This window comes from Mesoplodon bidens (genome assembly GCF_964165515.1).
Source record: "Mesoplodon bidens genome assembly, chromosome: 19".
Taxonomy (NCBI): Eukaryota; Metazoa; Chordata; class Mammalia; order Artiodactyla; family Ziphiidae; genus Mesoplodon; species Mesoplodon bidens.
The window spans coordinates 27,526,971-27,554,925 of NC_138179.1; the positions used below are offsets into that span (position 1 = coordinate 27,526,971).

Sequence of the window (27,955 nt, forward strand, 5' to 3'; positions counted from 1 at the left end):
TTTTGGCCGTGCCACGTGGCTTGTGGGATCTTAGTTCCCCAGCCACGGATCGAAGCCAGGCCCTCGGCAGTGAAAGCGTGGAGTCCTAACCACTGGACCGCCAGGGAAGTCCCTCAGTTACTCTTTTCAACAGCCGTGTGCTGCCGATGCCCGTCAGGTAGCGGGCAGGAGCCTGACTCGGTGAGCACGTGTGTGGTGAGAGCTAAGAGCACTGCACAGTCAGCTGATCTATTGAGAAGAGGATGCCACGCGTTTATCTTTTGTCTCCAACTCCCATTTTACCAGACCTCCCTGGGGATGAACTGTGATAGTTTTATATATCAGTTGGGCTGGGCTAAGGGATGCCCAGATAGCTGGTAAAACATTATTTCTGGGTGTCAGTGAGGGTGTTTCTGGAGAAGATTAGCATTTGAATCCATAGACTGAATAAAGATCACCCTCCCCTGTGCAGGTGGGCTTCATGCAATGGGCTGAGGGTCTGAATAGAACAAAAAGGTAGAGAAGGGGCAAATTCTCTCTCTCTCTCTCTGCTTGAGCTGAGACACGCATCTTCCCCTGCCCTCTGGCATTGATGCTCCTGCTTCTTGGGCTTTTGGACTCGGACTAGCCCTTACACCATCGGTTCCCAAACTCCCAGGCCTTTAGCTCGGACTCATTTAGACCACAGGCTTTCCTGATTCTTCAGCTTGCGGAGAGCCAACCGTGGGCCTTCGTGGCCTCCATCACGCCGTGAGCCAAGGCCTATAATAAGTCTCTCACAACTGTCAGTTGAGCCGGGCCCTCACTGAAGTTGGGGGGCGGTTGTGTGGGGCACTGGCCTGGAGGCAGGGGGCCCCCCTCACCTGACCTGTACTCGCAGCTCCTTCGCCTCCTCCCCCCAGCCCCATTATCCCTCCCGCCCTCTCCATCTCAGACACACGTCCACGTGGCCCTCGAGAAAGGGGTGAGCCCAGCTGGGCGTGGTGCCCATCAGCCTGGGTGGGAGGACCAGGTGGGATCCATCCTCTGGGCCTGCGAGTGCCAAGCTCTGGGCACCTCCTGAGGTTTGGGCGATTGTGCAGGACAGATGCTTGCGGGGAGGTCTGGGTGCTCTTGCAGCTGCTCCCCGGGGCCCCGCACACTCTCTCCTGGGGCGGCCGACGGCCCCCCGGCCAAGCTGTCCAGGGCGGGCGTGTACAATGGAGGCCTGTTCCTGGGGAACCAGTAATATTCTAAGAGAAAGAAGCCGGGAAGGAAAAAATGTCTACGTATCTGGTTTTGCTTCCCACGCCTCACCCACTGCAAACATTGACTTCATACCAAGCTCCCACTGAACCGGGGACCGGCGACTCAAGCAGCCCGGGCGGAGGAAGGCCGCTCTGCCCAGCTCTGGCCCTGCGTCAGCCTCACGGCCTTGGCCCCGTGCTCCATGCTTTCGGTTTCCTGGAACGCTTGACAGAATCGTCGGCACCAGTCATATTCCAAGGGTGACAAGGGAGGAATTTCTTTCTGCTTTGCGTTTTCCTTCTATTTTGGTATCATTTTTCTAAGTGGAAAGGGCGTGCCCTCAGGCTGACTGGCAAGTTCAAGTTCAGACGCTTCCCGTCACATCTGAGGGAGGCTCCCCAGCCCCAGCACACCTTCAGCACCTCAGGTGGCAGGCAGGCTATCACCTCCAGGAAGTGAAGGGATACAGATAGCTTTTATTATGCTGTCACCTTGTTATGGAGTTCGACCTTTTACCAGGAAACGGGGCTTATCAGTTAAAAGGATCAAGGAGCCTGCCTTCCACTCACCAGTCTGGTCACCTAAGAGACAAGAGGGCAATTTTACTACCTGAAAATCACTTTCATTCTCGCCAAAAGGCTCCGTGGCCACCAGAAAAAAATTTCAGAAAGGCCCTCGGGGCTTACACTCTTATCAGACAGTAAACGAGATTTTTAAAGCTGCAGTAATGAAAACAGTTTGATTCTGGCACATAGACAGACAGATCAAGGAGCTGAAATAGAAAGTCCTCAAAGAGATTGGAAAACATAGAATGATTTAAGGTATAAGAAAGGGAAATTCCCAATCACTGAGGGAAAGATGGATTATTCAATAAATGTTGTTGGAAAAACTGGCCAACCCAGAGGGGACAAGTTCAACTGAATCCTCCTTCATGTCTTTATACTAAAATCAACTAAAGGTAAAAATACATATTTAAGAAACAGAAAAGCTGTAAAAGTACCAAAAAGGAACATGAGGTAATTTTTTCATGTACTCTTGGGAGAGGAAAAAGCTTTTCTAATTAAGACAAAATTCAGAAGCCATAAATAAAAATATTGATGAGGTTGACTGTATAAGTATTTAAATTTTATCCATACCAAAAATACTAAAATGACATCAAAATACAAATGAAAAGGTGGGAAAATATCTGAAAGATGGGTTATGAACAAAGGACTGAAGGGCTTAAGATAAAAATAGGACTTGCAAACCTCAGGTTAAAGACCAACAAACCAATTTTTTTAAATTAGGAAAACATATAAACAAGTGGTTCACAGAGAGAGAGAGAAAGAGGAAATAATAGAAATGACATATAAACAAATGCAAAGAAGATAGAAGAAACAGATGAAAATCTGTAAAAATTTTTACTGATTAGGTTGGCAAAGATCAAAAAGTTTGCTAACACACGTGTTGATTAGGATGGGGGGAAACAGGCCTTCTCACCACTGTGGGGGGATGTGAATAGATGTGGCCTTTTCCAAAGGCAATTTGGTAGTTTCTGTCCAGACGAGAATGAAAAGTGGCTACCACACCCCAGGAACTCCTCGTGTGCTGATGTGTCCCCGTGTAAGCAGAGACGTGGGACACATCAGCTCTGTTTCTGGCTAAAGACCAGAAACCACCCAAACGTCCATCAAGGGAAGGCCAGCTAAATAGCTAAGTTCATGACCGACACTCACAGGACCTTACACCCTGCAGCTGCTTAAAAGGATGCAGTGATCCTATGTGTTCCAAGAGAAACAACCTCCAATATGGCTACATGGGAAAAGCACCGGGTAGGACAATGTGTATCATATGACGTGTGTGTACATTCATTCAACAAAGCTTTCCCAAGCAGCTACCTTGTACCAGGAACTGTTCCAAGCGCTGGGGACACAGTGGTGAACCAAAGAGACAGACCCTCTGCTTTCCTGAGCTGATATCCTACAGCGACAAACAATAAGTAGATGGTGGGGTGGTCCAGCAGGCGGAAAGTCATACGGAGAAAACCGAAGAGACGTGTGAGGAGTGCAGGGAATGGGCTGCAGCTTTAAATAATCTTCTCAGAGAAAAGCTCTACCGAGAAGGGGGTACTTGAGCCAAGACTCTTAGGACGTGAGGGAGAGAACTATGCACATGGATGGTAAGGAGCCTTCCAGGCAGGAGGGTGGCAGGTACAGAAGCCTGAGAAGGGAGCCTGATGGCTGGCGGGATGGGGTCCAGGAGGCTGGAGCTGCCAGGGTGAAGGAGAACGTGGAGAAGAGGTCCAGAGAAGAGACTAGAAGAGCTTGCTGGCTGTTTGAAGGACTCTGGCTTCTTACTACGAGGGGATATGATGTGATGTGACTTCAGGTTTTCAGAGGATAACATTTCCAAAGGGACACACATCTACTGGTTAGGGGTGGTCACCTCTCGGGAGAGGGACAGGGGGAGGCAGGCAGGGAGGTGGGGACAGAGAATTGTTTTTCATCATATTCCACGGACATCATTTTGGTTTCTTGACCGTGTACAGGCGCGTTGCTTTTTCCATTTTTTAAAGAGCCCTTTTGCCCTGAGTGAAACACAAAATAAGGAACTTCCCCTGGAAAGGGACTCCTTTATTCCCGGGTGGCTGGATAATCCAGGGATTGCCTGCATGATGTCTTGGGTTGCGTTCCCCAAAAGCAGACTCTGAGATGAGGATTCAAGAACAAGGAGTCTGCTGGGGACAGGAACCCGGGAGGCACAGCAGAGGAGTGGAAAAGCAGGGCAGAGGAGGAAAGGAGGCCGATGCTCAGGGCATCCTTGAGTGCGTGGCTACTCGGGTACCCGAGGCTCTGTCCCGCTGGGGACTCAGAGACAGCGTGGGACTTGCTCACTTATCCACCCAACTTAGGGGTGAGGAAGCTGGGCTATTTGTCCTCCACCTCCTGTTGGCCATACTGAGGGCAGCTCCAGGGACCTTAACATCCTGTCCGTCTGCGGCAGGGCATCAGGAGAAAACTCCAGGTGGAGAGTGACTGGTGCCTGGGATGTGGGCAGGGGAGGGGATGTGGACCAGCTGCCACAGAGCCCATTTTGCCTTTTTAAAGCCCTGGCGATGGTTTGTCCCTCCAGCACTTTTCACCCTGCCTTTCGTAAAGGATGCTGCTCTTTAATTCATTACACGTGAAGATGGAATCGATAGAAGGGAACGGGGTGGGCTTGGAGATGTTTCGAAAAACCCAAGTGTCCTGGAGCACGAGAGACGGGGATCATCCCGGAACGGGGGTGTGGATGCAAACACCACCTGCCTGTTTACTCTGTTGTGCTTCTGCCACCCCCAGGCCTTCAGGGTAGACTTGCTGATGCGACAACCTGGGAGAGCCGTGCTTTGAGAAACCACAGGGGGACCCAATGGCTGGGCTGGGGAGAAGTGGGACAGCAGTGACCTGGGACCTTGGGGCAACTGCTCTGGAGTGAGACGATGGCCAGGGTGACAGGGGCCCCGAGGGGCGGTTTTGTGAGCTACGCAAGCATTCCTCAGAGCTTCCCAGAGAGCATCGGGGCACTCCCCATGGGCCTCTGGAGGGAGGCTCAGACCCAGGATCCGAGCATTAAAGGGACCTGCTTCTCCTAAAGTTTGTGGAGCCTGGGCCATCTCAGTTCGCTTCTACCGCAAGGAGCCTGAGTCACTTAAAACAAGCGTCATTTAATTTTGCAATGGCAAAAAAAAATAAATAACAATGAAATTCAAATGGAAAAGAAGGAGGGGGAAAAAGAAGGAGGGAGAGGCTCTGCAGACAAGGGCAGAAAGAGCAGGGACCCTGCCTTCCCCTGGGTTGAAACGCACCCTTTGCCCCGGTCTACTGAGGGACCTCCACAAACCCGGAAATGCTGGTAGAAAGCATGGAAGGCCAGAACTGGTCTCTTTGCTCCGAGACCTGGGGAAGTTGAGGTGAGGCTCAGTGGGCCAGAGGCCAGATGCTGAGGGCTTGGGCCTGGTTCCCGCCCGGGGTCTGGTCAGGGAAACACAGGGCCTAGAGGCCTGCCTTGAAGCTGCCTCGCCAGCCCTCCAGCCAAAAAGGCAGGAAGTGAGTGGCCTGGGGTGAGCAGCGTGCAGATGTGGGCGCCGCCTCTGTGTTGCTTCGTGGGGCCGGGAGGGAGAGGCCATGCCCTGAACCTCGGCCCAGCCAGGGGACAACTCCATGGTGCTACAGAAACAAACAAGACAGCCGGGCAAGCATACACTGAAGGCAGCTTTGCAAAGTTCAAAAAATTCAGCAGGTCACTAAACTTCAGTTTGGCCAAAATTTCGCCATGACCTCACCCCTTTTCATGAGCAGCTGTCCTGATGCTAAGCCTGCTTCCTTCTCTAATCCCTTCCTCATGAGCCTGGGGAGGGCACATCAGGAGCTCAAAGCAAGAACACTCTCACAGAATCCTGTGCTTCTCTGTAACACCCCTCGCAACTGCGATGGGATAAAGTGATTGTCCAGTGTCTGCACCGCCAGACGGAAACCTGAGTGTCTGCACTGCTCACGGCTGGGCCCCCAGCAGGGTACCTGGCACGAGCCAGCACCCAGCGCATGTTTGTCGGGTGCCCTCGATCGGCATGGCTGCAAACGTGGGAAAGGGAGAAACTGTTAGGTCTATGAAATTTTTTCCCTTCTGATAAAGCCCAGAGGAAATATGTAAAATTAACTTGGAATTCCATCAGACAGGCATGGATTTGTCGTTTAAAAGGACAGAATAACTAGATGTTAAATTTTAGGAGACCGTGTGTCCTGCTCCTCTATCCCTCCCACGTCCTACAAGGAAGGGCACGTCCAAGGTACCAACTGGGTCCTTTGTTCGAATCACACTATCAGGACCAGAAGGAACTTTACAGCAAAGGTGCCTGCTGCTTGCCTCAAAGTTTCTACACAACTCGGCCAAGTGGCTTCTCCAGCCTCTGGATATTACAAAAGAAACCACCGCTTCGCCATGCATTCTGTTTCGGGTGTCAGGACCTCGTGTTGTAAATCATTCGCTCAGTAAGTAATTGAGCCCCAACCGTGTGCCAGGCTGTGGGCCGAGCTCTGGGAAGATGACCGTGAGCAGGGATGGCCTTGTCCAGATCTCACGGCACTTCCAGACCCTCCTTCCTAGCTCTGCTGGTCCAGCGACAGACAGTGAGTTAGCTCTGGTTGATGGGTCACACACGGGCTTCTAGTGAAGCCACTGCCTGACAGATGGAGTCATGGCTGAACCTGAGGGTCAGCAGCCACAGGCCGGACACACCTGCCCTCTTGAGGACGCGCCAGCAGGACTGCCGGTGATGAAACGGAGGAGGAGGGGAAAGAGGGGGAGGAGGAGGGGAAAGAGGGGGACGAGGAGGGGAAAGAGGGGGACAAGGAGGGGAAAGAGGGGGAGGAGGGGAAGGGGACCCGGGTACAGGGGAGGCAGCCTGGACTTGGGCTTGAGGGCCTGGGTTCCAGTCCCAGAGGGGCTCACTTCCTTCAGGGTCAGCTAGGAAAGCAGACAGAAACCCCTGGACAGTGAATGGACGTAGACGCGCTGCAACACACAAAAGTGTGCGCACAGGTGCTGGCGCACGCGTGGCAGGCAGGGCGAGCTTCCTTCTAGCCGCCACTTTCTCTGGAACCAACTCCTCTCTCCACAAACCCCTCCCAACTGGTGGTCCGCAGAAACCATGCTGACTTGCCGGAAGCGTTGTGCTTCTCACCTGCCTTGTCTACCAAAAGCATTGGAGGGTCCTGGGTGGCTGAACAGTTAGATCTGAAGAGGAAATGGATTGGTGCCACGAGCTCTGCCGGGCCCCCAGCAGTAGAAACGTCCTAGAAAGGCCTCAGGTGGAGTGGGAATTTTTATTTGCCCTGGAATAGAGAGCCTGGGAGAAGAGATGGGGGTCTCAGCACTAAGCCCAAGGTCATTTTCATGACACTGTTTATCCCGCCCTGTCCTATATGGATATCGGATCATGGTCAGGACCAAGGCACAGAATATGGGGTGGCAGCGGGCTCCACCTAAAGCTGGGGTGTTCCCGCATCCCCTGCCAGCCCTGCCTGCCCTCACCCCCACCCCTACTGCCCCAGAGGATCCCTCATGCACACGGCCCGCTGGTTTAGGGCACTGCAGTGTGATTTTCAAGTGCCCAGGTAGCTGGCTGAGGCACTGGGTCCCTGGGAAGAGATGCCGGTGGGGAGGGGTTAGTGAAGGAGGAAGAGGGAGGGTTTCCTGAGTATTTGACAAACACAAACCCAGGCCTGAGCTTCAGTCCGGGCTCTGACGACATCAGCTCACAGTAAACCCCAGGCCCCTGTTTACTTCCCCCCTCCGGCTCGCATCCTGTCTTATCTGTGGCCCCGATAACCTGCCGCCCCTGGCCGTCACTCCAGAAGGGAGGGGCTTCCAAGAAGCTTCTAGGAACGAACGACTCAGCTAAAGCTGAAAAGAGCCGCTCTGTCCTGACAGGCACCCTGGCCAGCCCACATCTCACAAAGCACTTTTACGATCTTTTTTTACCACCTCTGCTGACACGCGGAGCGAGGCTACGGGGCTGGGACTCTGCTGCGGGTCTCCGTCTCCAGGGACACGGAGCCAGTCCCTGGTTGGGGTCCCTGGGCTACGTGGGACTTCTCCTCCACCTCCCAGGACCCCCACCAAATCCCAGGGGTCAAAATCCCTACCTTGGGGTATCCAGCTTTTATCCATGTCCTAAGAAAAGATTAAGGGGACTGTGGGGCAGTCGCGCCTCCTACAGTAAGGTCCTCCAGCCCACGAAAGGAAGAGGAGGATTTGCTGTCAATCAAGTCCATGGCTCCCCTAGGCCCCTGGGTTTAGGTCTTCCCCCCGCCCCCACCCCCGCCTCCCTTGCCAGGTGGAGGGTTCCCAGGCCACCACCAAGCACCCGGCCCACACCCACCAGCACTGAAGCCTTGTTTACACAGTCACCCCCCCAGGGACCTGCGAACCCAACTTGGCCTTGAAGGGACTCCCTCCTTTCCAAGGAATTAGACTGTTTCTCTCTCAAAAATGGCCTCAGGAGACAATGCGTCTGGACCGCAGTCACAGACACAAGCCATTTTCATCACAGCACAGAGTGCGTATGTCCTTGGCCTCTGCTTGTGTGGTTGTAACAGGCTGAGAATTAAACTAATCTAAACAATACTATCTATAAAACAACCATTTTAACTTAGAGAGTATATGCGTGTAACAACTATCAAACACCTAGAGATTTAAAAAAAAACAGAAACAACAAAACACCAAAAAACTCTGTAACTACTATGCCTTCAAAGGAATTGAAAGAAATCACCCCAAATCCCTGCAAACACTAACACAATGAGGATCTATAATCCATAGCTTCCCAAATATACCCTGGCTATAAATCCCCATAAAAGGATAGAAGAGAGAAGAATTCTCGTTGGGGATTTATCACCAGCCTCCATGTCTATAAATGTTCCGTGGACCCAAATACAGTCATTCAGATTCACTGGAAATCACCTATTCTTTTTGCAAAAATTCATTCTGGCCAAGAGCTGGGAACCCAGGAATGGGTCTGGAGCTCCTAATTTGTGCAGCTCCTACACAGCTCACAGCAGCCAGCGTGGAGCCCAAACGTTTCTGCAAGACTCCTGGATGCAGCGAACGCGCTCGTAGGGCAAATTCAGCCTCTTCCAGCAACGAGCACATTGCATCTTCTGTGTCTCCGTGAGGGAAACAGGGTGAGTATCAACTGCTTCACAAATATAAGCAGAGAAACTCAGGTGAGGGCGAAGAAGAGAGATGCTACCAGTGAGGCCATGCTCAGCAGACAAGCCCCAAGCCCAAGACCGTGTGGTCTGCCTGTCATAACTAGATCCTCTTTCTGTCTAAAGACAAAGTCTTCTGCATCCAGACTGAGTACAGCATCGTTTGCTTTGAGGCCAAGTGGGAACAGCTCAGAACATGGGTGGACCAATGCCAGCTGCGTCTGACAAAGCATAGCTGGGGTCCAGCCGGGAACCTCTCCCCCAGCCAACTGAGCTCCACAAGTCTTAAAGAACTACAGGGGAGAGAAATCCTCCATATCTCAGCAGGGGACGCCCGGGTCGGCACTGCCACTTTGTAAACCCTCCAAGGAACAAATATCCCAATACCAGGTCCAGGTGCCAAGGGGGGCGGCAAGGTGGGATCGCCCAGAACCCCACCGGGCAGGTAGTGAGCTCATCTTCCCTTGCCTCCAAGCCCATCCTTTTGCACTCTGCTTTGAGATGCAGGGCTTGGGATCCTGCAAATCACGTGAGGCTCTGCCCATCAGAAAAGAGCCAGAGGGAGTCCGGAGGCTGGAGGAAGAAGAAGGAACTCGCTCCTGATTTGCTTCCTGTTTACCTTTGTTGGTTTCCTGTCCCTTTCTGTTTCCCCCAGCAATTCTCATTCACTCGGACGGTGTCAATTCCTTCCAGAAACAAATATTTGAGTCCCATTTTGGTTTTCCCAACACTCTCAGAACCAACTTCGGGGTGTCCGTCAGCCAAACAGCTCCCCCTCCTCAGAGGCAGGGCTGCCACCCCCAAAGGGGTCTCCTGCGAGCTCAGGACACCAGCGTCCGGGAACTGAGATGCAGCCCACCTGCCCCTTCTCCAAGTGTCTAACTCTTAATGAGCTCACATCTTCTCTTTGTCCCCCCAGCCTGCTTCCTGCGGGCGCCCCCTCCATCCACATCTCTGTGCCCTCTTCCTGACTTTGCAGCTACCTGACTAGAAATTCTTTCTATCAAAGGATCTCTGGGTGATTGCTGTCTCCTGCCTGGACTAGGACTGATTCACCCCCAGCTGGGTCCTAAGCGTCTCTGGCAGGATCCAGAGCCTGGGGCTTCCCACCTGCACATGACTGCACTGCCAGATGGGGTGCCCTCACCCCCTCCATGGCCCACATTCCATCTGGTTGATCTCAGCCGACCTCTGCCCGAGCAGGGGCAAGTCCCAACGCAAAGGCCGTCATGAAATATGTGGTAAATGGCCCTTAACTGCTGTACAAGCTTGGGGGGCGGCTGCAGGGACTCCCTGTTAAACGTCGGGGTGTTTCTCCTCGCCGGCCAGCAGTGATCGGTATGGAAGCATCCTCATCCTCGGCTTCTGGGGGAAGATGATCTTGTTGTAGTCGGCGGTGGGACTTGCCCTAGCATCCGCGTGGAAGTGGGTGTGCTCTGGAACCACGGGGGGACCCACGGCCGACATGGAGAAAGGGCCCCACCCCGAGAGTGTGGTCTCTGACCTTACATCCTGGAACGTCATGTTGCCTGAGGACTTGGAGGACTTTCTCCTTTTCAGCTGGATGACGCTGGGAGGCTTGCTCTGCCTGCATGTCGGCCGGCTCTCCTCAGCCGTTTGCAAGCGTTCCATGTCTCTGGCTTTGCTTTTCTCAATCAGTCTTTCACCAGCGGGGAAGTGTACGCGACATAGGCGGGCCACGGGTCATGTTTCTCAATCAGATCCACGGGAAGCCCGATGTTTTCTGTCAGTTCTACCGGCAAAGAGAAATACGGGCAATTTAGAGGCACTCGAGGCCAATGATTCCATTCTTCAAGGCTCAGAGGGTATTGGAACTACATGTTGGATTTCTCCCCATCATGCATGATAGCCCTTCCATCCCCTGTATTCAGTGGGAATAAAATCAAATCCAAAGTTGGGAGACATGGACTCTCCTGACAGTCCAGTGGTTAAGACTCTGTGCTTATCGGAGAATGGATTACTTGACAGGTTCATCCGTGAACATTGGAAAGTCCCAGGGAGTGTGTCCACTGCCTCCTGCCAACGTCCAAGGACTAAGAGATCGAGCGGCTTCTAACAAGGTCACGGGTGAGGTGGGGAGCTGTGGCCAGGAGCCCCCACTTTGAGAACCATCGGTCCAGGGCCATGCCACTCCACCTCTGTGAGCACTAAACCCCGGGAGAGCCTGGGAAAACACGGCCGCGGGGTCCTGCCCCAAGGATGCAGCCTCCGCAGAGCTGCTCTGGGGACTGGAGAACTTGCATTTCTAAGTCACTCCCAGGTGCCGCTGCTGGTTTGAGCACCTACTGTGAGTGGCCCTGGGTGAGGCTGAATAAGCTCTAAATCTTTCTTTTGGCTGCAACATACACGAGGACCGGCTTGTGCAGGTGGGAAACACGGCCCTCAGGTGAGCGACTGCCAGACTTTCCACCCCTTTTCCCTCCTCATCGAGGAACCACTGTGGAAGGCAAGGGAGCGAGCTCTTGACAGGGGTCACCTTCAACGCCACTGCATTTATAAGTAAATCACTCCCAATGTCAGTGTTTTATTATAATATACCTCATGAAGCATAGCATCCTAAAGATTCATTCAAACTCTTAAAAAAAAAAAAAACGAGTTTTTGTCAAACTTAGTAGGATTCAGGCCTCACGGACTCCTTACTGCTAAGCCTTAGTGGCAATCTTTCATGACAATACGTTCTTAGGAGAATTCACAATATTATTTTTCTGAAGCTAGGGAAGAAATAATGCTCAAATAGTCCTCTAAGCTAGAGAGAGTTTCATGTAATAATAATAATGATAAAATGGAAGTTGAAGCATCTTATGTCTCCTTCTAAGACCTAGAATCTCAGAATGTCAGGCCACCCATTCCAAGTCCCCAGCAACACAGAGTATGTCATCCAAGGGGTCACCGTCCTTGCTTGCCCACCTCCAACCAAAGGGAATTCCTGGCTTATCCTCCACATTTGTAGAGCTATTAGAAACGTGAGTACCAGGAGTCCCCTGGCGGCCTAGTGGTTAGGATTCGGTGCTTTCACTGCCGTGGCCCGGGTTCAATCCCTGGTCAGAGAACTGAGATCCCACAAGTCATGTGGTGCAGCAAAAACAAAACAAAACAAAAACAAACAAACAAAAAACATTGAATTATACAATAAAAATAAGTGTATTTTTTTAAAAAAAGAAGGAAATGTGAGTACTTCTCCCCATACATACAATAGGATTAATCAATCATGTCAGACGGTGGAAAAATGCTCTGAGCCGGCGATATCTGGGGGATGTGGGATCATTCATCCTTGCTTCTAAGCCTCTAGTTTATGAGCCCTGAAGCTTCAAAGAAGCCCAGTTGCTAGGGAATCGTTTGTTTCAACAGCATCCCCCTCAGAGCCCCTTGCCCCATCCTGCTGCCCCCATAACAGCCTCCATGGCTGACAGGACAATTCCACAGACTGGTAGGTGTTCTCACGCCTGCCGATGCAGAGACTAGGATACTGTAAAATCAAGGGTGGGAATGTCCAAGACAGCCTCAAAACTCACGGGGAGGACTTGTTTAAAAATCAAAGGAAAGGGGCTTTCCTGGTGGTGCAGTGGTTAAGAATCCACCTGCCAATGCAGGGGACATGGGTTGGAGCCCTAGTCCGGGAAGATCCCACATGCTGCAGCGCCACTAAGCCTGTGCACCACAACTACTGAGCCTGCACTCTAGAGCCCGTGAGCCACAACTACTGAGCCCACACGCCGCAACTACTGAAGCCCGTATGCCTAGATCCTGTGCTCCACAACAAGAGAAGCCACCACAGTGAGAAGCCCACGCACCGCAACAAAGAGTAGCCCCCGCTCGCCACAACTAGAGAAAGCCCACACGCAGCGACAAAGACCCAACGCAGCCAAAAGTAAATACATAAAATAAATAACTTTATAAAAAAAATAAAAAATCAAAGGAGAGAAATAGTCGACGTTTAGTCTGAAGACAAGCTGTGGGCTCTGATAATTTCCTCCGACTCTGGCACGCAGGGTCCATTCTGCGTCCCTAGAAATGAAACGCAGACCAGTGGTCCCCAGACAGAGGCAGCATTGCCGGGGCAGGAGGCATGACACTGAAGGGGTTTTCTTGTTTCTCCTTCAGGCACGAAGGCCTGTGTTCAATCCTCTGGGTTTTCAAGCCCAGTTCCTCCCAACCACCCCCCGGTCTCATATCCCAACATCCCCAGAATCTAGTCTGATTGGCCGGGTTTGGCCCAAGTAAGGAATGACACCTGTCTGGAACCTGATCTGTGACCTGGATCATGTCTCTTCACTCCGTACGACCTTTGCTATCTCACTTACGAGATGAGGACGAGCTCCTGTCCTGCTTCTCTCCCAGAGGCGTGGTCGTTATAATAAAGTGTTATAATAAAAATAAAGTGCTTCTACATCAGTGCCCCCAGTTTCGTTGCATGTTGGGATTACTGGGGATCTTTAAAAAAATTCAAATACCTGGCTCCGCCCTGCCCCCACCCCACCACATTGTGATCTAATTGGAATAGGATACAACACAGGCAGCGGAATTAAAAGCTGGATACTAATGTGCAGCAAGGTTTGGGAACCAACATCGTAGAGTCTAAACCCCCAAAAAACACTGAAGATTTATAGGGTTTTAACTACTTCAGAGATAGGAGACAGGTCCAGGAGGTCACTTCAGTCCTTTTTAAGTTCTGAGACACAGATTTAAGAATTTACACATTCAATTCAGACGTATATTCAAGGATTCTTTGTTAGGTATGTTCGGGACTGCATATCAGTGGCCTTTAAACATTTTAAAGGACCCTGGAGCATTCCCACCACCACCTGCCAATACGGGAATCACTAAGACCAAAGAACCAGTGTCTTTAAAGTGCTGAGCTAAGAACACTGGGGCTGAGGATGGTGCTTTGGTGCAGAACTAATTCACGCTCTATCTGTGGCCACAAGCTGCATCCTTATCTTGGAAAACCATCCTGCAAAAGGATTTTGTGGGTTCCAGGCAGGACTGATTGGATGAGTGGGCACAAGTCCACCCCACTCAGACTGTTTCCCCCCCAAAATGCTGTGAAAGTAGTGCCGTTTGCGCACCCCTGATGGGCAGGACAGTATCTTACTCCAGTGTCTCCTGAGCTGTGCCCCCAGAGAATGCAGGCATCTCTCAAGATGTTAAGAGGTGTTACTTACAGGAGGGGGAAAGTCCATGGCAAAGACCACCCTCCAAGGGCTGCATATACTGTTTAATCCAGGGGGACCCATCCACATAGTCTGTGTGGTTTTGCAATAGAAATACAGCAAGCCCGTCCGCAGTCCAGTTGGCTTGAAAGATGACGTGTTAAATTCCTTTAGTGCAGGAATTTCAGAGCCTGTGATAGGCTAACCTGTTCTGTAACTCTCCAAAGGGAGACTGGGATGCAGCATCCCCTAACCTCATGTGACCAGGGAATCATTCATTCATTCTCTCACTGGGAAGGGCATCTCAGGGAACTAGTAACCAGGGAAATGGTTGAGAGAACTCTGAAGCGATGTCCTCGCCAGCCCTTGTTTTGGAACCCTGAGCATCAGAGAATGTTCTGCCATAAGTGGACAGAGGGACAAACTTGCTCAGGGTATAGCTGGGTCTTTAATGACTCACTTCCTGCAGAATCAGCCTCAGAAGGTTGGCCTCACGAAGGTGCCCATACCCAGAAGAGCCAAGCCAATGCGAGGGCCCAGCACTGCCTGGAAACCAGACCCACTTCCCTCTGTCCTCTCTGCTCTGTTCTAACCTGCAGGCATCTTGTCGTGCTTTCGTCTCCTCTCACTTTTCTCCCTGAACCATCCGGGGAGCTTGTCTGGCCCCCGAGGGAGAACCACATTTTCCCCGACAGGAAGCTGATGCAGAGTTTCTTTTCACCTCTGCGTGTTACCCTCCTCAACCTCCTGTTTCCTCCCCTGCCCGCTCTTTCCTTATCTGCCCTCGGGCTATTACTCATTTATTTGGGGTGAAGAGGAAGCTTCCACTTAGGCCAGAAGTGCCTTGGGAGGCTTATCTCTAAGAGCTGGGCATGAATCAACTTGGTGCCACGTGGGGTGTCTGTGCTGATCTTCATCCCGCGCGGCGCCCCCATCTTACAGGCCGAGTGTATGCTTTGAACCCCTCCCCGCACTTGAGACCGGGGGAAGCCCAGTGTCCCCCACAGACCTCCCATGAGCGCCACTCCCATCACGACTCTCTCCACCTCTTCACCCTGCCCCGTCCCCCCAAGACCATGGAACTGATGGGCTCCAGGGGGCCTCCACGAGATATGATTTGATGCTAGGGAGCCCTGAGAATTCCAGAGCTGTTAACACGGAGGGAAGTGGGATGGGGAGAGGCAAGTTGGTGTCCCCTCAGCCCTCACTATGGGACAACGTGCTGGCCACCTTCTCTTCCGCAAACACATATACTCCAGGGAGAGGGGGAACAAGCCCATTACTGAGCTCTGTTAAAAAGCCAAGTTGCACATGACGGGCAGCTTTGGTAGCTGATACAGACCACGCCTCTTCCTGGGGGGGGCAACGATCTCCAAGCACACCATGGTGGGGGGCGGTGGGAGATGGGAGTCTCATGAGATGGGACGGTCTTCTAACACAGACCTGGCACCACCGATTCACCATTGTGGCGGGAGGGAGGGGACATGCCGCTTCTCGAGAACCCTTCTGTACCCTCCATATTCTCTAGTGATTATGCACGGACTTTGAGGGACACAAAAGCGGAAACAGAGTTCAAGTACCCACGGCCACACAACATCAGTTCACTCATGCACGCAGGCGTTCCGCAAATCTACGCCGAGCTCCAAACACCGCACTTCTAAGAGGTGCGGGTCCCGCGCTCACCCAGCACCCGTTGTGGATGCTCCATGCCCACCTCTTGCCTTGGGGGGTCTACCCTTCTCAGTGTCAAGGGTCCACAAGGCACGTTCGTTTCCCATGCTGATAACAGATCAAACAAGACTAATCCATGCCATCTGAGTCATCAGAAACAAAAGCAGAGAAATTCCTGTACAGACCAGAACAAGTCCCCTCGGCCACTCTGCAGATGGGTGTCCAGTGCCTGCACGTACCAGGCCCAAAGCAGAAGGAGACCGAGCCTTGGTTCAAGGGGCTCCCTGCTCAGTGAGGAGACAGACCACAAGCTTCCTAACTCAGCCTGGGTGGGGAGGGATGGCAAGAAACAGGTTCAAGAAGAGATGATGATCTTGCTGAGTCTTGAAGGACCGGGGGCGGGCGTGGTGGACGGCAGGCCTCGAGGGTCTCAAATTCCGAGTGAACTGTGTCTCTGCTTGGAGCCCACATTCTTCTTCTCTGTGTGAGGATCACACAGGCTGTTTCCAAGCGGCATGGATTCTGCATAGGAACCGTGATGCTGAGTTGGCTGAATAAACGCTTGACAAACGCGTTACAGGAAGAAGCACTGGGCACTGGATAAAACTATGAATCTGAATTTTATATTTACCTGAGGAATGTTCAATTATAAATATTAAAATTCCCACTTTAGGGCTTCCCTGGTGGCGCAGTGGTTGAGAATCTGCCTGCCAATGCAGGGGACACGGGTTCGAGCCCTGGTCCGGGAAGGTCCCACATGCCGCAGAGCAACTGGGCCTGTGAGCCACAACTACTGAGCCTGTGCGTCTGGAGCCTGTACTCCGCAAGAAGAGAGGCCGCGACAGTGAGAGGCCCGCGCACCGCGATGAAGAGTGGCCCCCGCTTGCCGAAACTAGAGAAAGCCCTCACACAGAAATGAAGACCCAACAGAGCCAAAAATAAATTAAATAAATAAATTTATTAAAAAAAAAATTCCCACTTTAAGATGTAATACAAAGACCCGTTAGGCTAAAAGCACACATGGCCGTAAGTGTCTAGAGATCAAGTTTCAAATTTTTTAATTTAATTTCCAAAACAAGCCCAACAGGCCTGATCAGAGGAGAGCTTTTCAGCCTTTTCCTTCCGTGGCCGTTTTGGGGCAGCCGGGTACACTGATAGGTTAGACCGCTAGGAAAGAGATGAAAAAACAGGCAGCAAGAACTAGCCCTGCATTTTCGTACTCAGGAAACCAGACATGAAAGGCTTCAAGCAGTTTGTGCTCGGAGACCCTGTCTCTGCCGGACAGCTGGCTCAGGAGTAAAGGGACCATGAAAATGTGTGGCTTCACAATGTGTAATCAGTCAGAAAGAGGAAGTCCTGCTTCTCTGGAACAATGAGGGAAACAGACAGGCATCTCCCAGGGCTGGCCGCAACCAGTGGGCCCTGCCACCCCCTTTTACGATGCTCAAAGCACTAGCAACCCCGGCCAGTGTTTGCTTTGAAGAAGGTGACTTGCTAACTGCTAACACTGGTTACCGTCAGGTCAGGGATCAGAGGACCAGAGAGCGAAGGAGGGAATTCAAATTTCATTTTATCCCTTAATGAAAAGTGTGAATTTTTAACATGGCATATATTACTTACATTTAAAATATCTTTAAGAAAAAATATAAAAGAAATCTCAAGCAAATCCTAGAAACAATGCTTTCTTTTACAAAACAATATTGCAGGTAATAATTAGGAGCAAAATATTATTTTTTATCCTTGTATTAATTTGATTTTTCTGCCTGTTTACCTGTACTTATTTTTCATAATTGGGGAATTTTTCATAAGGCCTTGTTCCACCTGATTATTTTTTTAAACTTTGCTTTAAACATATTAAAAGCCTTTATCTTGTTAAAAAAAAAAAGAAGTGACTTTCATTTGAGACTCTGCCTAGAAGCAAAGTACTAAAGTGGCTGCCTTCTGCAGGGTTCAATTATCCCATCAACACACTGACAGCTTGGCCTCAGTGTCAGGCTTTATTCCAGTTCATGCCAGGATGTGAGACAATCCCAGGCGTCACACTTAGCACCCAACTCTTGGGTCACCCGTAAACACAAATTGCAATGAAATCAAACTCCCAACTGTCTGGGGTGAGTTGTCCGCAGCTGAACCACAATCGAGATAAACCACCCTTGTGAAAATTAAGGGTTTGACTTTGGCTGTACCTTGCCCTGAATCTCTTCATTCATACTCAGCAATGATTTCAGTCCTAAACAGCTTACAAAATGGAAATGAAACAAAAGGAAGATGCGATGTTTGGGGATGAAGCAAAGGAAGGAAAGTTGCGTAGATAGATACGCAGCACCGTTAAAGTTGGAAGATGGAGTGAAGGAGGCTGAAATCAAAGCTGTGCAAAGACGACCCTGTTCAATAACTGGAGTCCCACACTCCTTCCCACGTCACCAGCCCCCCGTTCACTAGCAGATTGTGAGCAGGAAATAGAGCAAATCATCCCCTTTCCCAGAAAAGCAACTCAAGGCATATGTCGTGTCAATGACGGTCAGCTGCATTTTGCTGTATTTCTTTTCTTTTTTTTTTGGCCGAGAGGTTTTCGGGATCTTAGTTCCCCAGCCAGGGATGGAACCCAGGCCCCTGCAGTGGAGGAGCAAAGTCCTAACCACTGGCCCACTAAGGAAGTCCCTATTTGCATGTCTTCCCATAATGGGCATTATAAATCAGCATTAGAGAAAGTTTGGAAATGTTATGTTTTAATCTCACAATCCCATTACCATCACACGACTCTGACCTATGTGCCCTCACCTAGCTCTAACATGGTTATGGGCATGAAACGTACTTTCGTCTTTGAATCCACCATTTTTGCTCTAACATTAAACTATCTACCCTTGTGGTCTCAGAGATTCCTCTGCTTAGTCATCCATCAAATGAATGAACCATTATTAATCATATTATTAATCATTCCTCCGTTCGTGTTTTTAACTTTAGCCGCTATGAGTGCTGAGCAGTGACTGTGAAAGATGGAGCGCTCCCTGGCGCCCTTCTGCTTTTATAAACCTGTGCGTCGCAAGGTGCTCAGAAAATGTTGGCCACTGAAGGTTTCTGGTCCCCCAGAGTTCTCGGTACCACCAGAGCCCCTCTCCTCTCAGTCCTGGGAGGTGGGTAGTGTCCTCCCTGATCCCCTATCCTCCCTGAGCGGCAGGATATTTGCCACCACGGTCTCTGGGGTTCCTACCAGCTCCAAGGCCCATCGTTTACTGCAGCACATTCCACACTGATGAGGCCAGAAGCTAAAACAGAGTCTGTGGGCAACTGGCAAAGTGAAGCCGACTTCAGGCAGGAGAACCACAGCTAAAGCCCCAGATGCCACCGTCACAGAAGGTCAGTGAAGAAGTTAGAGAGAATCAGCTCCCTGAGGCCAAGACCAGCTGTGCACAGGGATATCGCCCAAGAAGCACGCTATGCTCTGTGAGGCTTTGTTTTGGGGGTTTTTTATTTTTGCACAGATATTTAGGTTTTTCCTTTAATTGAAGTATAGTTGATTTACAATGTTGTGCTAGTTTCAGGTATACAACAAAGTGATTCCGTTTTATATATATGTATATATACATACAACTGAATATAACAGTTTTATATATATAACAGAATATATATGTATGTGTATATGTGTACGTGTATATACATATATGTATGTGTATGTGTGTAAATATGTATACATGTATATGCATACATACATGTATATATGTCTGTGTGTATACATGTATGTGTGTGCGCGTGTGTATACTCATGTGTATGTATGTATGTATGTATGTATGTACACATATACATATATACACACACACACACACACACACACACACGCGTTATTACGAAATATTGAGTTCCTGTGCTGTGTGATGCTTTGTTAAGACTGGATGTGCTAGAAGGGAAACAGCAATGGGATCAATGAAAAATACTGTCTAAACTTTCAAGGGGTGGGTCCCTAGGGCTCCAAGCATAGGAGCCTCTCCCAACCAGGAGGGATGAAATACTCCAGCCGATGGTCCAGACAACGTGCGACCAGGGAGGGAATGAAAGAACTTCGAAAAGGAAACCAAGTTCCTATAAAAGCACAAGGAGCGCAGGCCACTTAGTGAAGGGCCACCAGCCTCAACTCCCCGCCCCAGCCCCCCGCCGTGACGAGGCTGTCCCAGCACGACCACAGCCAATAAAAAGCACAGAGGTCCTCAGTGAGGTCCCTGAGCCATCAAGAAGTTGTCGAATTGTGTCCCATATTTTCTATTAAGAAAGCAAGGACATGTGGGACAGATCCTTCCACAGTTTGCGCGTTTCCTCCACGCTGTGCGGGGGAGCAGGGACTTGGGAAGGCAGGGCTGGTTCTCTGAGAAGTGATCGAACACAAGGGGGGTCTCGTTGGCTATCTGAGTTGATTAAAGGGGCCCCTTCTGCTCTTGTGCTCTCAGCAATCTTCTAAAAATCAATAACCCAACTAACTCATAGGTACAGGTCCCATTATAAATTAAGCTGTTGGCATCCTGAATGATGATTCATTTTCTTTTGAATTTGGTCAAAATTAATCTTTCCACCTGAGCCTTATCACTCTGTATCCTCACTTCCACAGGGACCTTGACAATGAACCAGAACATGCTCCTGGGACCCATCTCTTCCCTGAGACTAGACCCTTGTCTCTAACTGCTTATTAAACAACTTCCTCTAAGCACTTGTATTTCCATCAAATTCAAAGTTGTTCAAGACCAAAGTCAGTAGCGGTTACCACCCAACAGGTCCACAGATGCCTCCTCTGTCTCCACACCCTGTTTCTGTCAATAGCATCAGCATCCTTCCCGATGCTCAGAGTAGAAACTCAACTCCTCCTTCCTCTTTCACCCCAAATTCAGGTGCCAAGGTGACATCCATCGGTTCTGTGGCTTGGCATCTCATCTATCTGCCGAGTCTTCACTCCAGCCTGACCCCCTCCCCAAAGTCCACACCTAAACGTCCTAGCTGCTGTCTTTACATTTTCACTGGTGTGTCTAATAGGATCTCAACGTTTTCATGGCTCAAAAGGAACTCTCGGGCTTCCCTGGTGGCGCAGTGGTTGAGAGTCCTCCTGCCGATGCAGGGGACGCGGGTTCTTGCCCCGGTCCGGGAAGATCCCACATGCCGCAGAGCGGCTGGGCCCGTGGGCCGTGGCCTCTGGGCCTGCACGTCCGGAGCCTGTGCTCCGCAACAGGAGAGGCCGCGGCAGTGAGAGGCCCGTGTACCGCAAAAACATTCCTCTCTGGTCTTTTCCATCTCAGAGAGAGGCACCACCATTCACCGAATTGCCCAGTTCAAAAATTGGGGTTGGGACTCCCCTGGGGTCCAGTGGTAAGATTCCACACTTCCAACACAAGGGGTGCGGGTTCGATCCCTGGTCGGGGAACTAAGATCCCACGTGCTGCAGGGTGCGGCCAAAAAAAAAAAATCAGGGTTGCCTGATTCCTCTTGCTGCTTCACTGAATACATGCAATCCATCATCCTGCCCCCTACCCACTGCCCCCACCATCACCCTCTCCCATTACCTGACTTCCCGACCTCTCCATCCTTAGCCAAGAATCAACAGCTGCCTACCGGCTGACTGGTCTCCCTGCTTCTCTTCTACTCTTGTTCCCTGCTAGGCCTTCTCCCCGGGGGACACAGAGTGATCACTTGTAAACATAAATCAGATTAGATTATCCCGCTGCCAACACTCCAATGGCTTCCTGTCCCATTTAGGGCACAAGGCAAATCCCTTCCCTTGACCTACAAAGCTCCCTTTGGTCTAGCCCCGCCCACCCTGACAGCCTTCACTGCCCCCGACCACAGGGGCCTCCTTCTCGCCTCAGACACACCACCAAGCTTCCCATGTCGAGGTCCTTCTCCAGCTGCTCGCCCTGCCTGGGAGGCACTTTCCCTGATTTTCGCATGGTTTTTCCTTCCTAGGAGTCAGGACGCAGCTAAGTGTGAATTCTTCAGTGAGGACTTCAGGACAGCATGAAACAGCCCGCAGTCACAACTCTGGCTCCCATTCTAATCCTCTGTGTAGCTCTACCCCTGACCGACATGTCTCATGATTTACTCATTTGTTTATTTTCTCTGAACCAACTAGAAGGCAATTTCCACAGAACAGGGACCTCACCCATCGCATCCACTGCTCTGTCCCCAGGCACTTGGATCATTAAATTAAAGGATGTCACTGCAGTTGCCACAGCAATTTCCCCAGAATCTCTAAGGATTATTAGGAATCCAAACACCAGGCAGCTCCCCTTGTACAGGACCCAGAGGAAAGCATGAGCTGGCTGACTTGATAACAGCCACGACAAGAGGTCGGATGGCAAAACATGGAACGTGACCTAATAAATATGAGGAACAGACATGGTGCATGGAAAGGCCTCGGTTTACTTCCCAGCTCTGTCACTTACTGCCTTTAACTGGGCAAATCACTTCCCCCCCCTTCTCTCGGAGCTTTAGGTTTTTCCATAGGCAAAGTGGGAATGACACCCCTCTCCTTTGTAGGATTATTGTGAAGACTGAATGAGACACTGCATGGGAAGTGCCCAGAAAAGAGCAGCAAGGCAGTAGCTTGGGGCCACCAAGGCCAGGATTCAGGCTTCACTGAAACCCTGTCTAACACGGAAAGTCCACAGGGCCTGAACGGACCAAATTCCAACTCAAGCCCTACTCCGATTTTCCTCAGAACCTCCATTTCCTTTCCCACCTGGTCCAACACGTGCTCCAACCCCTGTGCACCTACCAGACATGTCAGATGTCACCACCGCCAGACGCGGCAACTGGGGGGTCGGCCATCTTCTCTTAGTGGGTGAAATGGCCTTTTCTTCCCTCAGAATGATTATACATTTAGACGTGTGGCCCCCCTCTCTAGTCCCTTTGTCTCTCCTTCCGGGACTGTTCCAATGACACTTCTTTTGGGAGGCCGACCAGCCCCCTAGGTGGGCTTACGCCTGCCCCTCCTCTGTCCTCCCAAGTGTCCTATCTGTGCCTCATCTACCAGAGCCATTTATCCCATTGTGCATGACTTGGTATAGGGGTCTCTCTCCCTGGGCTTGCTCACGTCGTTCTGATTGCCTCTGGTCCCCACTTCTCCCGCATGGAAGCTTCTGAAAGTCCCTGGCGTGGCTCATTTCACAAGGTTTCTGGATAAACAGTTTGAGGAAGGCAAACTGGCAAAATATACTATCATGTAACTACCGTGGATGGATTGAGGGAACATGGACAGTTGAATACAGAGGAAACTGTTGCCTATGGTTAAAAGAGAAAATAGCAATGATCAGTTCCCCAGAGATCAAGAAAGAGGTCTTTTGAAATCAGGGAGAAATATTGTGCTACTAGTTTCAAATGAATCTTTCTAGGCACAAATATACACAAATAGAGCACAGCGACCCGTAACTGCCATCCACATAGAAAATATGTGTGGGTAACATGCCAGGAAATTCTGAGGTACTGACAAAAGGAGTTTTTGTTGAGTCAGAAATCCAGTCAAACAAGGGCTTTAATGTGTGTCTTTGGCACAGCGGAGGGATGCATGGAATACTTTTACAATCCGGGAACGGGTCCTCCACGGCGTGTGCTGGGTGGACGCTCTCTCCCAGTGAAGGCCTGGCCCTGCCAACCCGCCCTCGTGCAGCCTTGCAGGAAAACCAGCTCTCTCCTTGCTGCTTTCGTGTTTCTGTGATCTTATTGTGTATGTATTTCAAAATCTCCGGAAGGCGACATACAAGAATTAGCCAGAGTTCCTAACGGGACAAGGCTGCCTATGAAATCATTGTTTGGAGTAAAGCATAGAATTAAGAGCAAGAGTGCAGGACAGGCAGCTGCTGCTCAGCTGTGTGACCCGAAACGGGATACCTAAACTTCCTAAGACTCAACGATCTCATCCGTAAAATAGGGTCAATGACAGGAACTCTCCTGCCACAAGGACGCTGTCATGAGGTGTGTCATGTAAAGCACAGTGCCCGGGGCCCGGGCGCATGTGAGGGTGACTGGTTGGACTGTTCTCACCCTCGTTAACACGCAGGACTGTGACATCTGCGAAGAGGCTGGAGCAGGGCGAGGGGGCAGAATGGGCTCAGGGTGGGGGGCGCCCAACACAGCTGCTGCCACACTTCTGTCCCAAAGTCTCACTCAACCCCCATATCCGCCCCACTCCCATCAGCTCCGCTTATACCATCTGCTGACGGAAAGGACACCCTCTGGAGGTGACCCCTGAGGCCGGCAGCTCTGAGGCATGGGGGTCCACCTGCAGCCACGTGTGTTCAGGTGCACAGACAGGTGCACGGCCCTGAGCCCCGGGGGCAAGGAGGGGTCTATGACCTACACACACACACGCCCCATGTTAAGTCTGTGACATCCCTGGGTGTGCCCGCCGGGTGACCCTCAGCTTTGACACCCTTGGTCCCAGCGGAGCCCCGTTTCTCTTCTCGGGCCACCGCAGCTCCGGCCTAGAATGACTTAATGAGCAAACCGGGGCCAAGGAGTCTCGCCAGATTCCTGTTGGGAAGAATCTAGAGAACTGGGTATGCAAGCAGCTTAAAGGGGACGTGGAGTGTTTGTTTTAATTTTACTGGAGTATAGTTGATTTACAGTGTGGTGTTAATTTCTTCTGAACAGAAAAGTGACTCAGTTATACATATATATTCTTTTTCATATTCTTTTCCATTATGGTTGTCCATTCACGGAATATTGAATGGACCTAGCGGTTATCATACTAAGCAAAGTAAGCCAGAAAGAGAACAACAAATACCAACTTCACTTCTTCTGTCCAATCTTGAGCAGGTTACTTGATTCTTCCGAACTTCCGTTTCTCTGTGAGAAACACCCTGCCTCAGGGGATGTTACTCAGATCCAATTAATTCAGGTGGAAGGATTTCATGACTAGTAAGCTCTCTCTAACCATCTGCTTTTGTAGAGAAGACCAGGAATCCTGAACTAATGGTATAAACTTCCCTCTCGGGCGTGTGACCCGGGCTCGTGTTGGTAACAAGAATATGATGTAACATTCGAACCCAAGGCAAGAACTAGATAAGTTCCAGAGAGAGTAGCAGTGTCGCAGAGCTTTATCCAGAGAGTGGAAGAGACCACAGCAGGGGTCGCTGTTGTGGATGCTGCCTGAGGCTCATTCGCTTTCCTTGGGGTGGAGGTGGGATGGGAGGGGAGAGTGGAGTGTAAGTGTAGCCAGTTTAGAAGCGCAGAATCACTGGCCCCTGAGAAGTCTTTAGAATGCTGTGTCTTACCCCCAGGAGGAGTAAGGGTGACCATGGAACTCGTTTCCCTCTGCCCCTCACAGCCACGGGCTTATCAGAATAAGTGTGGGGTGGCAGAGCCCATGGGCTGAACAGACTCAACCGCAACTGGGCCCACAGGCCTCGGTAGGCAGCCTCCCAGATGGCCCCCAAGGATCCCCCCTCCTGGAATTCACATCCTCTGAAACCCCCTCCCCCTGCATCTAGCGACTCACTTAACAAATAGAATGTGGTCAAGTGATGGGACATCACATCGCAGATGAGGTTACACAAAAACCTTGGCTTCCATCTTGAGCTTGCTCTCTGTCTCTCTCTCTCTCTCTCTCTTTCTGTCTCTGTCTCTGTGTCTCTGTTTCTCTGTCTCTGTTCATCTGAGGGAAGCCAGCTGCCCTATTATGAGCTGCCCTACAGAGAAGCCAGAGGCAAGGAAGTGAGGGGCATTTCCAGCCAACAGCCAGCAAAGAACTGAGGCCCTTAGTTCAACAACCTGTGAGGAACTTAATCTCTCCAATAACCACACGAGTGAGCTTGGGTGGGGACCCTCCCAAGTTAGCCCTTTGGATGGGACCACAGCCCTGGGCAAAACCACGACTGCGCCCACCCCTATGGAGAGACCTGGAGATACAGGCGCAGTTAAGTCTCACTCAGATTCTCAACCCACAGACACTGTGAGATAACACGTCTGTTTTAAGGAACTAAGTTTGGGGGTAATTTGTTACACAGCAAGAGGTAACCAGTACAAGGCCCTTATCAGACTTTCCAGGAAGATTCCTAGTCCTGAGACTGAACAGAGACGTGGAATCTGCCAGCCGTGGGTGCAATTCCTCTGCGTGGTTCCCTCTTCCGCTCTGCCCCCGTCGCGGCGGGGACAAGTGCAATTCTTGCTCCAAGGGAACACATGCACGTCAAGGATTCATGGCTATCAAACACCACGGAAATGAAGCCATCCTCCAACAAAGCCAGTTTCAACAAGGCCACCTCAATACTGTGGACACACTGCCAAGGCCGGACGGATCAGGGTCGGAGTGAGGGACAGGGTAGGCTGGGAAGCGGGGGCTCAGAGATGGTGCCAGGGTGCTTTTCCCGCACATTCTTGAGAGGTTCAGGAAGCAGAGCTTTTAGTGGTTTGTTTTTAAGACCAAGGAAAAATGACTTTGGCATCAAAATGGCTTTGTGAAAGCAGCCAGATTATAAAGTCAAGTTCTATCAAGCAACTATTTTATCCACCCCTACATAAATACTCTTTGGGCCCTGGACCTGGGTGGATGGCCACCCATCTTTCTCTCCTACTTGTGCGTGCATGAGCGCATGTGTGTGCACGCACGCACCCACCCACTCACATACACACACACACACGTACACACACCATAAAAGGGATTCAAGAGTAGGATTCCAGGGTTTGAGAGCGCAGGGTGAGAATGCCGGGGGCTTCAAGGCCACTACCTGCCCCCTGCCCGACGTGGATTTGGGCTGTTCCAGTTCAAGAGGCTGAAGGGCAGCTGCCCCGAGGCGGGGGCTTCACCCAGGACCCCACAGAGAGCAAGTCATCGTCGATGAAGAATGAAGGAACGGGTCACTGTGCTCGGAGGGAAGAGCGCCTTTATCTTTGAATTGACCCCATTAGTTTCCCGAAAGTCTCTTGTATCTTGACTAAAGAGAAGAGCATCTCCACGGCCCTGTGTAGTTGTGTGGTCATCCTGCTCGGTAATAAACGACCGTAATAGCCACAGGTTATCACAGGCACTTACCAGCTCGGTCCTGAGACCCAACCAGCTGTGTTGGGGTCTTTCCAGCCCAGCTCTCTAGGCCTCACCTCACTAGACTTCTCTGTGAAAATGAGGGTTCCCTGCCTCCCCCACCACCGAGTGCTGACCTCTTCCCCACACAGCAGGCCAGTTTCCCAACATCCTACCAGATGAATTCCTTATGAGCCCAACTTCTGGGTTTATCTTAGCTGAGAAGACACAGCAAGCCCTGGCCTTCAATACCCAGCTGGTTCTCCCTTCCTGCCGCGTTTCAGAAGAGAAAGCTCACTTTGCCCTCTAGGGCGGGAAATGCGAAAGGCAGGGCGCAAAGCTGGGGCGAGGCCGCCACCAGCCCCTCGCAGGCAGGCGCAGCGCCCACAGGGTGGCTGGCGGTCTTTCCATCCGCCCATGGAGATTCTAGATGCAGAAGGTGCCCCGGACGAGCCTGCTTTCACGCCCTTGCCAACTGCCGTAAACCTGTTTCTGTCCCATTGGAGTTGCGACATGAAGCCAGAAATCTGGAAGAATTTAACACCCAGTCGGTTCAGACAGAGGAAAACATTGTTCAGAGTAAACACTGGAATCCCTCCCTCATCACCCAGGAATGCAGAGCCAGTGGGGAGGGATCAGCAGCTTCTCAGCGCGGCTCTGCTAGGGCTGCCACGGCGGGCGGGCCAGGAGGGGCTGTGGTCCAGCCTGGAGCCCGGGCTGGGGGGCTTCTCCCTTCCCTCCCTCCAACCTGGGCCTCGGTTCCAGAGCCCCCGTTTGCCGGCAGGACCCTGCCTGCCTGCAGAGGCCTGCACGTCTGTGAACTTGGGAGGAGGCTGGAAGAGGCAAAGGGGGGACTTCGTGGAACCCAGAGGGGCTCAGGACGCTCTGGGACTTTCCATTTCCTTCAGCTGCGCAGGCCGTGAAAGAGTCACTTTTCCTCGAGGAAGAAAGGAGGCTCTGTGTGCACGGCAAGGGTGCAATGCCCGCAACCTGGAGCCGCGTGTGCCGGGCGGGCTGTGGACGCCGGTATCCATCTGGCTTTGATGGAGCCTTGACGGACTCCATCTCTCAAAAGCCACAGGCCGGGCCCCACCCCATTTCCTCTGGCCCTGGAGTGGGGAGACGAGGAACTGGCTTTCCCCAGGGCTACATGGGGGTCCCAGGAAGAGGGCACTGTGTCACCACGT

General features: G+C 51.3%; 1 protein-coding gene across 1 annotated transcript; it reads right to left on the reverse strand.

Moving 5' to 3' along the window:
- Positions 1 to 969: 969 nt before the first annotated feature.
- Positions 970 to 27,833, reverse strand: CDRT4 (CMT1A duplicated region transcript 4; the record flags this gene model as incomplete). The annotated part of the gene is given in 7 exon segments (XM_081218623.1): positions 970 to 1,211; positions 1,776 to 1,787; positions 10,199 to 10,229; positions 10,233 to 10,597; positions 10,600 to 10,686; positions 27,517 to 27,601; positions 27,759 to 27,833. Coding segments are annotated over 7 exon segments (897 nt in total).
- Between the last annotated feature and the right edge of the window lie 122 nt (positions 27,834 to 27,955).